This window comes from Cebus imitator, unplaced genomic scaffold (genome assembly GCF_001604975.1).
Source record: "Cebus imitator isolate Cc_AM_T3 unplaced genomic scaffold, Cebus_imitator-1.0 Scaffold54, whole genome shotgun sequence".
Lineage (NCBI taxonomy): Eukaryota > Metazoa > Chordata > Mammalia > Primates > Cebidae > Cebus > Cebus imitator.
The window spans coordinates 3,934,519-3,947,523 of NW_016107369.1; the positions used below are offsets into that span (position 1 = coordinate 3,934,519).

At 45.2% G+C, this 13,005-nt stretch overlaps 1 protein-coding gene across 1 annotated transcript; it reads left to right on the forward strand.

Moving 5' to 3' along the window:
* The first annotated feature begins 9,997 nt into the window (after nucleotides 1-9,997).
* LOC108304442 (small nuclear ribonucleoprotein G-like) lies at nucleotides 9,998-10,377 on the forward strand. Its single transcript, XM_037738531.1, has one exon. It carries the CDS (start codon nucleotides 10,016-10,018, stop codon nucleotides 10,244-10,246), a length of 231 nt encoding a protein of 76 aa, XP_037594459.1. The 5' UTR covers nucleotides 9,998-10,015; the 3' UTR covers nucleotides 10,247-10,377.
* Nucleotides 10,378-13,005: the final 2,628 nt, after the last annotated feature.

Sequence of the window (13,005 nt, forward strand, 5' to 3'; positions counted from 1 at the left end):
CCCTCAAAGCCCTTCATCATGTCTGGACCTGTGAATGGGGTGGCAGTGCCAGGGAGTGGGTTCTCTCTGTGTCTGGCTCCAACAACCGGTTTACTGTGATGATTCTATTTGTGTTCCCTGTGTTCTGTTTGGCTTGGCAGCAGGCAAGGTAGAGGGCAGCAGGTTCACTCCAGTTTGTCCTGGGTTGTTCCTGTGGCCACACCCAGGCATTAAGGCAGGCGGCTTGTACCCTGGATGCCTTTACCTGGGGGCCTTTGGTGTGCAAAAGCAAAGCGTGGGAAGTATTTCCTTTTTATGGGCCAGCCAGGTGTGGCCAGCATTTCACCTATTCCTGTATTACTAACGTCACTCAGATTCAGGTCAAAGGGCAGGTGCCAGCCACCATGACCAACTAATTTTTGTATTTTTTGTAGAGACAGATTTCACCATGTTGTCCAGGCTGGTCTTAAACTCCTGGGCTCAAACGATGGCCCGCCTCAGCCTCCCAGAGTGTTGGGATTATAGGTGTCAGCCATTGTGCCCAGCCAGAAAGGGCCTTTCTACTAGCCTAAACATTGCCCTTGCCCTGGACCCTGGGGTAGCCTTCCCTTGAACGCAGGGATTTCCTGGATGAAGGTGACAGTCATGGTCATCCAGCCAGATCAACGAAAGGATCTTTAGAAGTACACTAGCTTCCATGGGCTGCTCACCTGATCTAGGGGCAAGAATGAAGCTTAGCATTGTGACTCTGTGGGCCGGTCATGAATGAGTATTCTACCCGGCAGGCAGGCGTATCCTCTCTATGCTCCTTCGCGTGCTGGGGGCTGGCAGAGCCAGGCTGGCATGCTAGGCGTAACCAAGCATGTTGAGCAGGAAGGCCACAAAGATCCCTGCCCTGAAGAAAGTGGCCATGACCTAGACAGCTGAATGATGAAACCATTTCCTCTCCAAGAGAGGCCTGAGCACATGGCTGCGGGGCCTGGCAAAACCATAAGCTTTGTTCCTGGGGCCGCTCCCTACCCGGATGAGATAATGCTCATTGTGGGGCTTGAGACAGTTAGAATGACTTCTTAAACAGAGGCAAGGTGTAGTTCATTACCATCACCCACGTTTACTGAGTGCTGAGTGTAATTTATGTGACTGATATGAATTTGTTTACTTTGTCCTTAAAACAACCCTATAAGATAGGTTCTTTTACTATCCCCTTTGACGGATGAAGAGATGGAAGCACAGAGATTGCTTGAGGCCAGAGTTCAAGAGCAGCCTGGGCAACATGGTGAGATGCAGCTTCTGTATTTTTAATTTTTTAAAAATGGGTCAGCTGGGAACGGTGGCTCACGCCTATAATCCCAGCACTTTGGGAGGCTAAGGTGGGCGGATTGTCTGAGGGCGAGTGTTCAAGACCAGCCTGGCCAGCAAGGTGAAACCCCGTCCCTATTAAAAATACAAAAATTAGCCAGGTGTGGTGGCACCTGCCTATAGTCGCAGATACTCAAGAGGCTGAGGCAGGAGAATCCCTTGAACCTGGGAGGTGGAAGTTAAAGTGAGCTGAGATTTTACCATTGCACTCCAGCCTGGGCAACAGGGCAAGACTTTGTCTTGGAAAAAAAAAAAAAAAAAAAAAGCACCAGGCACAGGCTCACACCTGTAATCCCAGCACTTTGGGAGGCCAAGGCAGGCAGATCACAAGGTCAAGAGTTCGAGACCAGCCTGGCCAACATTGTGAAACCCCATCTCTACTAAAAACACAAAAATTAGTCCGGCATGGTAGCTTATGCTTGTAGTCCCAGCTACTCAGGTGGCTGAGGCAGGAGGATCACTTGAACCTGGGAGTCGGAGGTTGTAGTGAGCCGAGATTACTGAGATAAGTTTATTGAACACTAGCTATATGCTATAACTGACTGGGCTATTGCTTGTACTCCTCCTTCCATGCCCTCCTACCATCAATTCTTAGGTTAGTCATTTTTTTTTTTTTTTTTTTGATGGAGTCCTGGTCTGTCACCCAGGCTGGAGTTCTGTGGCGTAATCTCGGCTCATTGCAACCTCCACCTCCTGGGTTCAAGCGATTCTCCTGTCTCAGCCTCCCAAGTAGCTGGGATTACAGGTGCAAACCACCATGACCAACTAATTTTTGTATTTTTTTGTAGAGATGGGGTTTTGCCATGTTGGCCAGGCTGGTGTCGAACTCCTGACCTCAGATAATCAGCCCATCTCAGCCTCTCAAAGTGCCGGGATTGCAGGTATGAACCACTGCACCCATCCCCGTAGGTGAGACCTTTTTAAAGAAATCTAGTGGTGAGATTTGGGCTTGAAAGGAAAAAAATAAAAATAAATAAATAATAAATCTACAAATAAGCACTCCTAGAATGGGACAGAGGTCCCATTAGTCTGGGTGAGGGGTCTTTGGGAAATTCCTTAATGCCAATTTTCTTCAGAATTTTAATGAATCAACATGGGAAGGGAGTTCAAGGCTATTAATTTATAACAGCTGCTAAGAAATCATGTCAACACCTTGGTATAGATTCTCACTTTTGGGCAGAGAGGTTAGGCTGACAGTCATGAGACCTAAAATAATTATTGAGCAACAGCATTGTAGGGGATTACTGATAGCAAAATAAACAACCTTCAACAGAATCCACCCTACTTGGCTATATCCTCCAAGAGACTCTCACCTCCTTTTTTTAGATTGCCATCTCAGTCTGACAACAAACTATGTCTTAATAGATAAAGCTTTGATTCCACCTCTGCCATAAGAGCAATACAAACCCACATGCCTACTAAATATAAGTGGGTGATGATTTGGACCTAGGATAGAAAGTGAGCAGCTTAATGGGTGAGTTTATGCCGCAAAGGAGAGTCAAGGTGAAGGGGTACCTTATCTCAAATCTGAACAAAGAAGTTTATTTCCTGTGAAGTCTAATGAGAAAAAGAAGAAAAAATATGTGGTTTGACTCCATCACACAAAGTAAGTCACAGTGGGTCCCGCTCTGCTGTAGAACTTTAAAGCCTGAGCGGCAGGCACATTTGCGGTTTGGTTGTGTTATCCGATTCTGTGGCTGACACATGCTGCTTTTAGTTCATGGCTGTAGAGTTTCCAGTCTCCCTTGAGCTCTTACGTTATGGTTTCAGGTTTCAGTGTGGCCACACATCTCTCTCCACTATACAGGTGGAATGGCTGCAAAGGTTCCCCCTGCAAAGAGATCATCGTAATAGCAGTAGCTGCCACTAAGGACTGGCCCTGGGCCAGATGCTGCTTTGTTTGCATGGTTTCATTCATTACGCCCACTTTACAGATTAGGAAACTGAGGCTTAATACAAATAAAATCACTGATCTAGGGTAGAGTGGTGCTGAGGCTGGATTCACATTGGGATGGTGTAACTGCTGAAACTGAGAGCTATGCACCAAATCATACACTGCATCACTATATTCTTCCTCTTTCTACCCTTTCGTTTATGCCGTGCTTTGTCCCTTTTCTCCTGCACACCAACTGAGCATGTCTTCTTTACTGTCTGTCCCACGAAGACCTGCCTCCTCTGTTCCAGTGTCCCACCTGTGTCAGCCTAGAGTAGCCTCTCTTCCCTCTGAACTTTTTCACCTAGACCATTTACTTTGGCACTTCATCGTGCATTATCTTCTGTTATTATATAAATGTTTTATTGCATAGGCTCTGTCCCCCTAACTAAATTACAAACCCTCAGAAGTAGGGATCAGCTTTTCATAGAGCTTTTTTTTTTTTTGAGATGGAGCTTTGCTCTTGTCACCCAGGCTGGAGTGCAGTGGCACTATCTCAGCTCACTGCAACCTCTGCTTCCCGGATTCAAGCGATTCTCCTGCCTCAGCCTTTCAAGCAGCTGGGATTATAGCTCATGCCTGTAATCCCAGCACTTTGGGAGGCCAAAGCAGGCAGATCACAAGGTCAGGAGTTCAAGATCAGCCTGACCAACGTGGTGAAACCCTGTCTCTACTAAAAATACAAAAATTAGCTGGGAGTGGTGGCATGCGCCTATAACCCTAGCTACTCAGGAGGCCAAGGCAGGAAAATCGCTTGAACCTGGGAGGCAGAGGGTGCAGTGTGAGGAGATCATGCCACTGCACTCCAGGCTGGGTGACAAAGCGAGACTCCATCTCAAAAGAAAAAAAAGAGTCTGAATCCTGCTGAGGACCACCAAGGGAAAAGATATACAGTATAAAACAGAATGCTGTGGCTCATACCTGTACTCCCAGCACTTTGGGAGGCTGAGGTAGGAGGATCACTTGAGCCCAGGAGTTTGAGGCTGCGGTGAGCTATGACGATATCACTGCTGTGAGACAGAGCAACACCCTGTCTCTAAAAAGAAAGAAAGAAAACTCAGAATAAATATTCCAAATGTGGCTTCTCCTCAGTGGTTATTTTGAGCAAGTGGGATTCATTCTGAGCTCAGTTGCCGTCAACCCTCAATGTTTCTGTAGTGCCTAGCCCAATAAATAGGCAATCTATAAATATTTAATGAATGCAGGAATGAAACTCTAGCTCCGTCAGTTACAAGTAACTTGAACAAGTTATCTTAACTCTTCCAGACCTCAGTTTCCTCGACTGTAAAATGAGAATCATTCTTAGAGTGTTTACCCCAAAATTAGAGACATGTGAGACACCTCTCACTGTCCCTGGCACATGAAAGCTACTATAATTCTTATCACTGTTATTGTATTATAAATGTTTCATGGGAAATGGTTCCAGCAACTTGAAAATAAAGGACACGGCCACTAGTCTGATGACTTTAAGGTGGAAAATTGCTGCATAAGATGATCAAAACAACCCTAAGCAACCACATGGCCCACAGTTTTCTGCATATTGCTATTTGCCAGGTTTGGGGGTTATGTTTTGTTTTTGCTTGTGGCCAGGTTGGAACCCCCGTGGTGTCTTCCTATGGAACTCAGCTTACCGTTGCTGCGGGGGCCCACTTTTCCTTTCTTTATTAAGAAAAGGAAACAGGAAATCGAATGTAAAACACTCCTACGGTTAGTGTCACACCGAAGTTGTGAATTTAACCACACCCCCGCCAGGAAATGAAAATACAGTTCTCACAGTGATGTTCCCTCGCCTTTCATGATATTTTTCAGATTTTAGTTAGATAGTGTAGATGAAAGGGCTGAACTTTGAGCAGTGGGCTGTCATTAACAAGTCCTCCTGGTACTTGTTAATTTGGGCATAGATGAGCACACAGATTTAATACTGTACCAATCGTGAAGGGTCTTCCATTTGCTCTGTGTCGATACGGCTCTATCAGATGTCACAATCTTGGGGGTTGGGGAGGTCCATGCGGTGGTAAGATCATGGCTCACTGCAGCCTCGAGCTCCCAGACTCAAGCGATCCTCTCACCTCAGCCTCCTGAGTTGCTGGGACTACAGGCACGAGCCACTGAGATTGATCACATAATGTATTTTAAAATTTGTTTCATTTGTCAACATTTAAAAACAGAGAAGCCAGACGTGTTAAGTCACACCTAAAATCTCAACACTTTGAGAGGCTGAGGCAGGAAGATCAAGACAAGCCCAGGAGTCGAGACCAGCCTGCGCAACATAGGGAGACCCCACCTACAAAAAATTAAAAAATTAGCCAGATGCGGTGGCACACACCTGTGGTCCCACTTGCTTGAGAGGCTAAAGTCAGAGGATTGCTTGAGCCTAGGGTATCGAGGCTGCAGTGAGCTGTGACTGCACCATTGCAGCCCAACCTGGGCAAAAGAGCAAGACCCTGTTCCCCAAAATAAGAATAAAAACAGAGAGATTGCACACATGTGCACATGTACACACACCAATTCAGGATTTGCAGCCTCCCTTAGGGAAAAATAGTGATAGTGGGTTATAGTCGCTGCTGTTAGATAGGCATGTATCTTGAGTTTGGTGCAGCAGCCCGCCACACTCATTTGCTTCACATGCCTGATCCCAGGACATTTGAGATTCCAGGCTTATGTCTTGTGTATCTGAGAGGCATTCACAAACCTGCCACTCCCGGGAGACAGGTATAGTTTCCTGACACCTCAAGCCTGGTCTTCTGTATATTCAGTCTTTTGCTTTGATTGACCTCCTCTTCCCTGCATGAGTCTCCAGATTCCAAGTCACTAGTCCTGGTGACCCCAGAGATGGGCAGATGCCTAGGAAAGTTTGCCATTTCTTTGCTCCACCCCAGGGTAGGTCTGTATATGAAAGATACCTACATGGAAGCTTTGGACAAGCAAATCAATTGAGGAGATACAGCACCATCAGGTCACTCCCGAAACTGCACGTTTTCCTTCGTTGATGTGTTGGAATTCTTGCTTTGCTACCCAGCACTCATTCAGGCTTCTTCTGGCAACTGGATTCCCATTTTCCTCTAGAAAATTACCCTTCCCCACTCCTAATCTCTGTGCATTAAGTGCAGTTGACCCTACCTCTCCCTCCATAGATGGTCTGGCCAATCAGAGCACTGCTCAATTCCTCTGCTATGGTGATTGGTTCCGAGGTTGGCACATTATCCCAATGAAACACAATGAGACCTTTGCAAGGATTGCCCAGAGAGAAGCATGTGCTTTTTCCACTGGACTCGAGCTTGAGCACATATAGACCGAGTTGCTGTCAGCCACCTTGCGTGAGGAGCCTGAGAATTGCACCATCAGTGGAGGAGAGCCCTACTTAAAGATAAATAGAGATGGGATCCTGGAGCACTAGTTGAAGTCTTGCCTGATGCTGCCTATCCTGGACTTTTTGGTTCTATAAACTGCTCCCTAGAGAAACTAGATGAGAATATTTTTAGGCTTTCTACCTGAAGTCAGTTTTCCCTAGCAAACAGGTACCAGGTGGGAGAGGGTGAAAGGGGTACACTTTTTTTTTTGAGACAAAGTCTTGCTCTGTCATCCAGGCTGGAGTGCAGTGACACAGTCTTGGTACACTGCAACCTCCGCCTCCCAGATTCAAGCAATTCTCCTGCCTCCGCCTCCTGAGTAACTGGGATTACAGGCACATGCCACCATGCCCAGCTAATTTTTGTATCTTTTTTAGTAGAGACGGTGTTTCACCATGTTGGCCAGGCTAGTCTTGAACCCCAGACCTCAAGTTATCGGCCCACCTCGGGCTTCCAAAGTGTGACAGTACAGGTGTGAGCCGCTGCACCTGGCTGAGGAGTACACTATTTTGTTTTGTTTTATTGAGTCAGAGTTTCACTCTTGTTGCCGAGGCTGGAGAGCAATGGAGTGATCTTGGCTCACCACAACCTCCACCTCCTGGGTTCAAGCGATTCTCCTGCCTCAGCCTCCCAAGTAGCTGGGATTACAGGCATGTGCCACTACACCTGGCTAATTTTGTATTTTTAGTAGAGACAGGGTTTCTCCATGTTGGTCACGCTGGTCTCAAACTCCTGACCTCAGGTGATCCACCCGCCTTGGCCTCCCAAAGTGCTGGGATTACAGGCGTGAGCCACCACACCCGGCTGGGGTTCACTTCTTAGGTACCTTTCAGGTGATTCATTATGTTTCAACAGGAGCCTCCAGATAGTCAAAATAAACGGTTAGTTTAGTTTGGTTTTTTGTTTTGTTTTTTTTTTTGAGACAGAGTTTCACTCTTGTCGCCCAGGCTGGAGTGCAGTGTTGCGATCTTGGCTCACTGCAATCTCTGCCTCCCAGGTTCAAGCGATTCTGCTGCCTCAGCCTCCTGAGTGGCTGGGATTACAAGCCTGCACCACCACACTCAGCTGATTTTTGTATTTTTAGTAGAAATGGGGTTTCACCATGTTGGTCAGGCTGGTCTCAAACCCTTGAGCTCAGGCAATCTGCCTGCCTCAGCCTCCCAAAGTACTGGGATTACAGGTGTGAACCGCCACCAGTTTAGTTTGTTTTATTTTTCTGCATTAAATACTCCTAATTAAGGTTTGCTGTTTTTTAATTGTAAAAGTAACACCTGCTTTTGAAATGCCAATAATCAAGAAGTAAGTAACACTAATAAAAAGGTAAAGTCTTCTCTGCCTTCTTCCCTGGAGCCACTTGTTAGAGGTAGCTTTGGGGAGTAACGATATTGATGAGAATAATCACTAATGTTTCTAAAGGACTTACTGTGTTCCAGGCATCACTGTATGTACTTTACATGTGTTTTCACATTGAATGTGTGGCATAGAAAGGTTAAAGTTGTGCTGGGTGTGGTGGCTCACGCCTGTAATCCCAGCACTTTGGGAGGCTGAAGCAGGCGGATCATGAGGTCAAGAGATCAAGACCATCCTGGCCAACACTGTGAAACCCCATCTCTCCTAAAAATGCAAAAATTAGCTGGGCATGGTGGGGTGCGCCTGTAGTCCCAGCTACTTGGGAGGCTGAGGCAGGAGAATCACTTGAACTCAGGAGGCAAAGGTTGCAGTGAGCCAAGATCGTGCCGTTGCACTCCAGCCTGAGTGACAGAGCGAGACTCCATCTCAAAAAAAAAAAAAAAAAGAAAAGAAAAGAAAAAGAAAGGTTAAAGTTGCAAAGCTAATAAAATCCAAATAATCTGACTCTAGAACCCTGATTCATAGCCACCAGACTACACTGCCTGCAATTAAATGTTTAGTCATAAATATATATATATATACATATTTAAACCACAATGAGTTCATGTTACACATTCTGTTTACAATCATCTGTTTTAACTGACTATCATCTTTGACATCACTCAATGTCACTTTCCTGTTAAGAACATCGAACTCTTGGCTGGGAAAACTTTTCTGGAAACAGTTGACTTTCAGGATGGCAGCCCATTCATTTGGGAGTTGAGCTTCCCCTAAGGCCTCCAGCAAATAGTAACAACCCTCACATCTGAAGCAGATGACAAATGAAAAACAGGTGGGCATCAACCTTAGGCTATTGAGCTTTTAACCCATTGGTCATTGGTTGAGAGATGTCCGTGTGTTACATGCCCTTTGAGGACAAAGACTATGCTTTAGACCCAAGTTTATTTCCAGATCCTAGTACAGTGTGCTTGGCATGCCTGGCACGGAGTAAGTGCTCAAGAAACATTTATTGAGTGAACAGATAAAGGGACTACTTGTTGAAAACTTTGGTGCAGGGCATCAAGAAATGAGACCCGGCCGGGCGCGGTGGCTCAAGCCTGTAATCCCAGCACTTTGGGAGGCCGAGGCGGGTGGATCACGAGGTCAAGAGATCAAGACCATCCTGGTCAACATGGTGAAACCCCGTCTCTACTAAAACTACAAAACATCAGCTGGGCATGGTGGCGCGTGCCTGTAGTCCCAGCTACTCAGGAGGCTGAGGCAGGAGAATTGCCTGAACCCAGGAGGCGGAGGTTGCGGTGAGCCGAGATCGCGCCATTGAACTCCAGCCTGGGTAACAAGAGCAAAACTCCGTCTCAAAAAAAAAAAAAAAAAAAAAAAAAAAAAACAAAAAAACAAAACAAAAGAAAAAAAAAAAAACCTCCAACCAAAAAAAAAAAAAAAAAAAAAAAAGAAATGAGACCCATGCTGAGTCCTCTGGGAAGAGGCTCCTAAGCCCTAAAGGTGAGTACAACTGACCTGGATTCATAAGCATTTATTATTAATGATGTCATGCTGATGTTTAAACAGGATTTCCACATCGTTTCTCATTCTCATGTATTTCAGTAAAACAAATATCTTGCATACCATCAACAGACAGTTTTAAAAGAGCACCTGGGCCAGGCATGGTGGCTCACACTTATAATCCCAGCATTTTGGGAGGCTGAGGCAGGTGAATAGCTTGAGGCTAGGAGTTTGAGACCAGCCTGGCCAACATAATGAAACCCCATCTCCACTAAAAATACAAAAATTAGCTGGGCATGGTGGCACGTGCCTGTGGTCCCAGCTACTAAGGAGGCTAAGGCAGGAGAATTGCTTCAACCCAAGAGGTGATGGTTGCAGTGAGCAGAGATGGTGCCACTGCACTCCAGCCTGGACAACAGAGCAAGACTCTGTGTCAAAAAAAAAAAAAAAAAAAAAAGAAGGCTTCTGTTTCACCATAAAGGTGGTATAGAACGGTAGTTATAAATTTGGGATCGCTCTGTGAGCCCGCGGAGTAGCCATCATGAGCAAAGCTAACCCTCCCGAGTTGAAAAAACTTATGGACAAGAAGTTATCATTGAAATTAAATGGTGGCAAACATGTCCAAGGAATATTGCAGGGATTTGATCCCTTTATGAATCTTGTGATAGATGAATGTGTGGAGATGGTGATTAGCGGACAACAGAACAATATTGGAATGGTGGTAATACGAGGAAATAGTATCATCCTGTTAGAAGCCTTGGAACGAGTATAAATAATGGCTGTTCAGCGGAGAAACCCATGTCCTCTCTCCATAGGGCCTGTTTTACTATGATGTAAAAATTAGGTCATGCACATTTTCATATTAGACTTTTTGTTAAATAAACTTTTGTAATAGTCAAAAAATAATAATAAATTTGGGATCTAGAGTCAGCCAGCCTAGGTTCAATTCATCCTAGCTCTAACATTTACTAGCTGTGTGGGGTCTTGTCATGTTACTTAATCTCTCTGTGGCTTGATTTTCTCGTCTTGAAATGGGGATAATAAGAGCACCTACCTCATAAAGTTGTGAGGGTTACCTGAGTTGATCGATATAGAACTTTTTTTTTTTGAGACCAGTCTCACTCTGTTGACCAGGCTGGAGTGCAGTGACACGATCTCAGCTCACTGCAGCCTCTGCCTCCTCAGCCTTCCAAATAGCTAGGACAACAGGCACATGCACCATGCCTCGCTACTCTTTGTATTTTTTTTTTTTTCAGCATTTTTGCAAGCACTGTCATGGGAACTCTTTGTATTTTTAGTAGTGCTTCGCCATATTAGCCAGCTTGGTCTCGAGCTCCTGACCTGAAGTGATCCACCCGCCTTGGCTTCCCAAAGTGCTGGGATTACAGGCATGAGCCACCGCGCCCAGCCTGGATATAAAACCTTTAAATGATCAATAAGCATGCAGTCAACATTCAATAAATATTAGCTGATACCCTTACTGTGGGGAGCCCTGTTATGTGACTTTTAAAAAGAGATCAAATTAAATGATGATACGAGATCTTCTATAATTTCTCCCTCATCATGTCCCATAAAGCCAACTGTGCTACTGATTTTGAAATATTGTACATGCTGAGCACAGAAGATATTGTTTTAACTTGTTCTCATCCCTGGAAGGCATTCCAATTCATTATTAGTTTCTTGGCAGTAAAAGCACATGCCTTTCTGGTAATACTGCCTAATACACATAATCCCTTTAATACCCATCCACTGAGTATAGTGAGTTCTCCCTCCTCCTTGTCATTGGCTGCAGAATCTTCCCTCCCTTTCCCCTAAGTGGCCCAGCATCATCACATTCAGGGGGAGCTACTCTAACCACTGCAGCTGTTCTAAAATTCTAAGTGTGCCAACCGTCATCTTCCTTTACTCTCTAGTCCCCCAGCCTCCTGTTCACACAGGCTCTCTGCTGCTCCCTCTCTGTCACAGTGGGCTAGCTGTCAGGATTCACAAGCCTAAGAAGGCACTGTCTAAAATTCTGAAAGTTGGCCAGGCACAGTGGCTCATGCCTGTAATCCCAGCACTTTGGGAGGCCGAGGTTGGCAGATCATTTGAGGCCAGGAGTTCAAGGCCAGCCTGGCTAACATGGTGAAGCCCTGTTTCTACTAAAAATACAAAAGTTAGTCATCCGTGGTGGCAGGCGTCTGTAATCCCACCTACTCGGGAGGCTGAGGCAGGAAAATTGCTTAAACCAGGGAGGCGGAGGTTGCAGTGAGCCAATATCGAGCCACTGCACTCCAGCCCAGGTGATAGAGCGAGACTCAAAAAAAAAAAAAAAAAAAAAAAAAAAAAAAAAAAAAAAAAAAAAAAAGGATAAATAAATTAAAAAAAAAAAAAAAAAAGGAAAACCCCCAAAAAAAAAAAAAAAAAAAAAAAAAAAAAAAGGATAAATAAATAAATTAAATTAAATTCTGAAAGTTTCCCAAAAAATGCCAGTTATGTACCCACATCCCCCACGGTAAGCTTGTTTGTTTGTTTATTTATTGAGACAGAGTCTTTCTCTGTCACCCAGGCTGGAATGCAGTGGCGCGATCTCAGCTCACTGCAACCTCTGCCTCCCAGGTTCAAGCGATTCTCATACCTCAGCCTCCTAAGTGGCTGGGATTACAAGCATGTGCCACAACACGTGGCTAATTTTTGTTTTGTATGGTTAGTAGAGATGGGGTTTCACCATGTTGGCCAGGCTGGTCTGGAACTCCTGGCCTCAAGTGACCCACCTACTTCAGCCTTCCCAAGTGCTGGGATTACAGGTGTGAGCCACCTCTCCCAGCCCCCACATTGCAAGCTTATTCTGGAGCAACATCATTATTATTCTATTATCATGGGACAGACTCTGAGAATAGGAGACAAAGGACTTAGGGCAACAGTCCATGTGTGTGTGTGTGTGTGTGTGTGTGTGCGCGCGCACGCAGACCTGTCTTTGGAAGATAAGTAGGTAGTTTTTGACACAGTATTAAATGAAAATATTTTGAGCAGTGATGCCTTCAGATTATAGAAAAGCTAGGTCCTACTTTAATAAAACCTAATAAATGAAAGTGTAAATATTAAAACAGATGAATTAAGGGGTGATTAGCTGTCTCATAAAAAATTACTTTGTATACATAGGCAGTATCAGGGATTTAATTAAATAACCTCTCTCAGTGCATTTGAACTTGATTTATAGCTTGAGGTCTCTTTTTTTTTTGGAGATGGAATTTCGTTCTTTCTGCCCCGGCTGGAGTGCAATGGTGTGATCTCAGCTCACTGCAACCTCTGCCTCCCGGGCTCAAGCGATTCTCCTTTCTCAGCCTCCCAAGTAGCTGGGATTACAGGCGCATGCCACCATGCTCAGCTAATTTTTGTATTTTTAGCAGAGATGGGGTTTCATCATATTGGTCAGGCTTGTCTCGAACTCCTGACCTCAGGTGATCCACCCGCCTCAGCCTCCCAAAGTGCTGGGATTACAGGCGTGAGCCACTGCACCTGGCCCATTAAGTCTCTCTTTTTTTTTTTTTT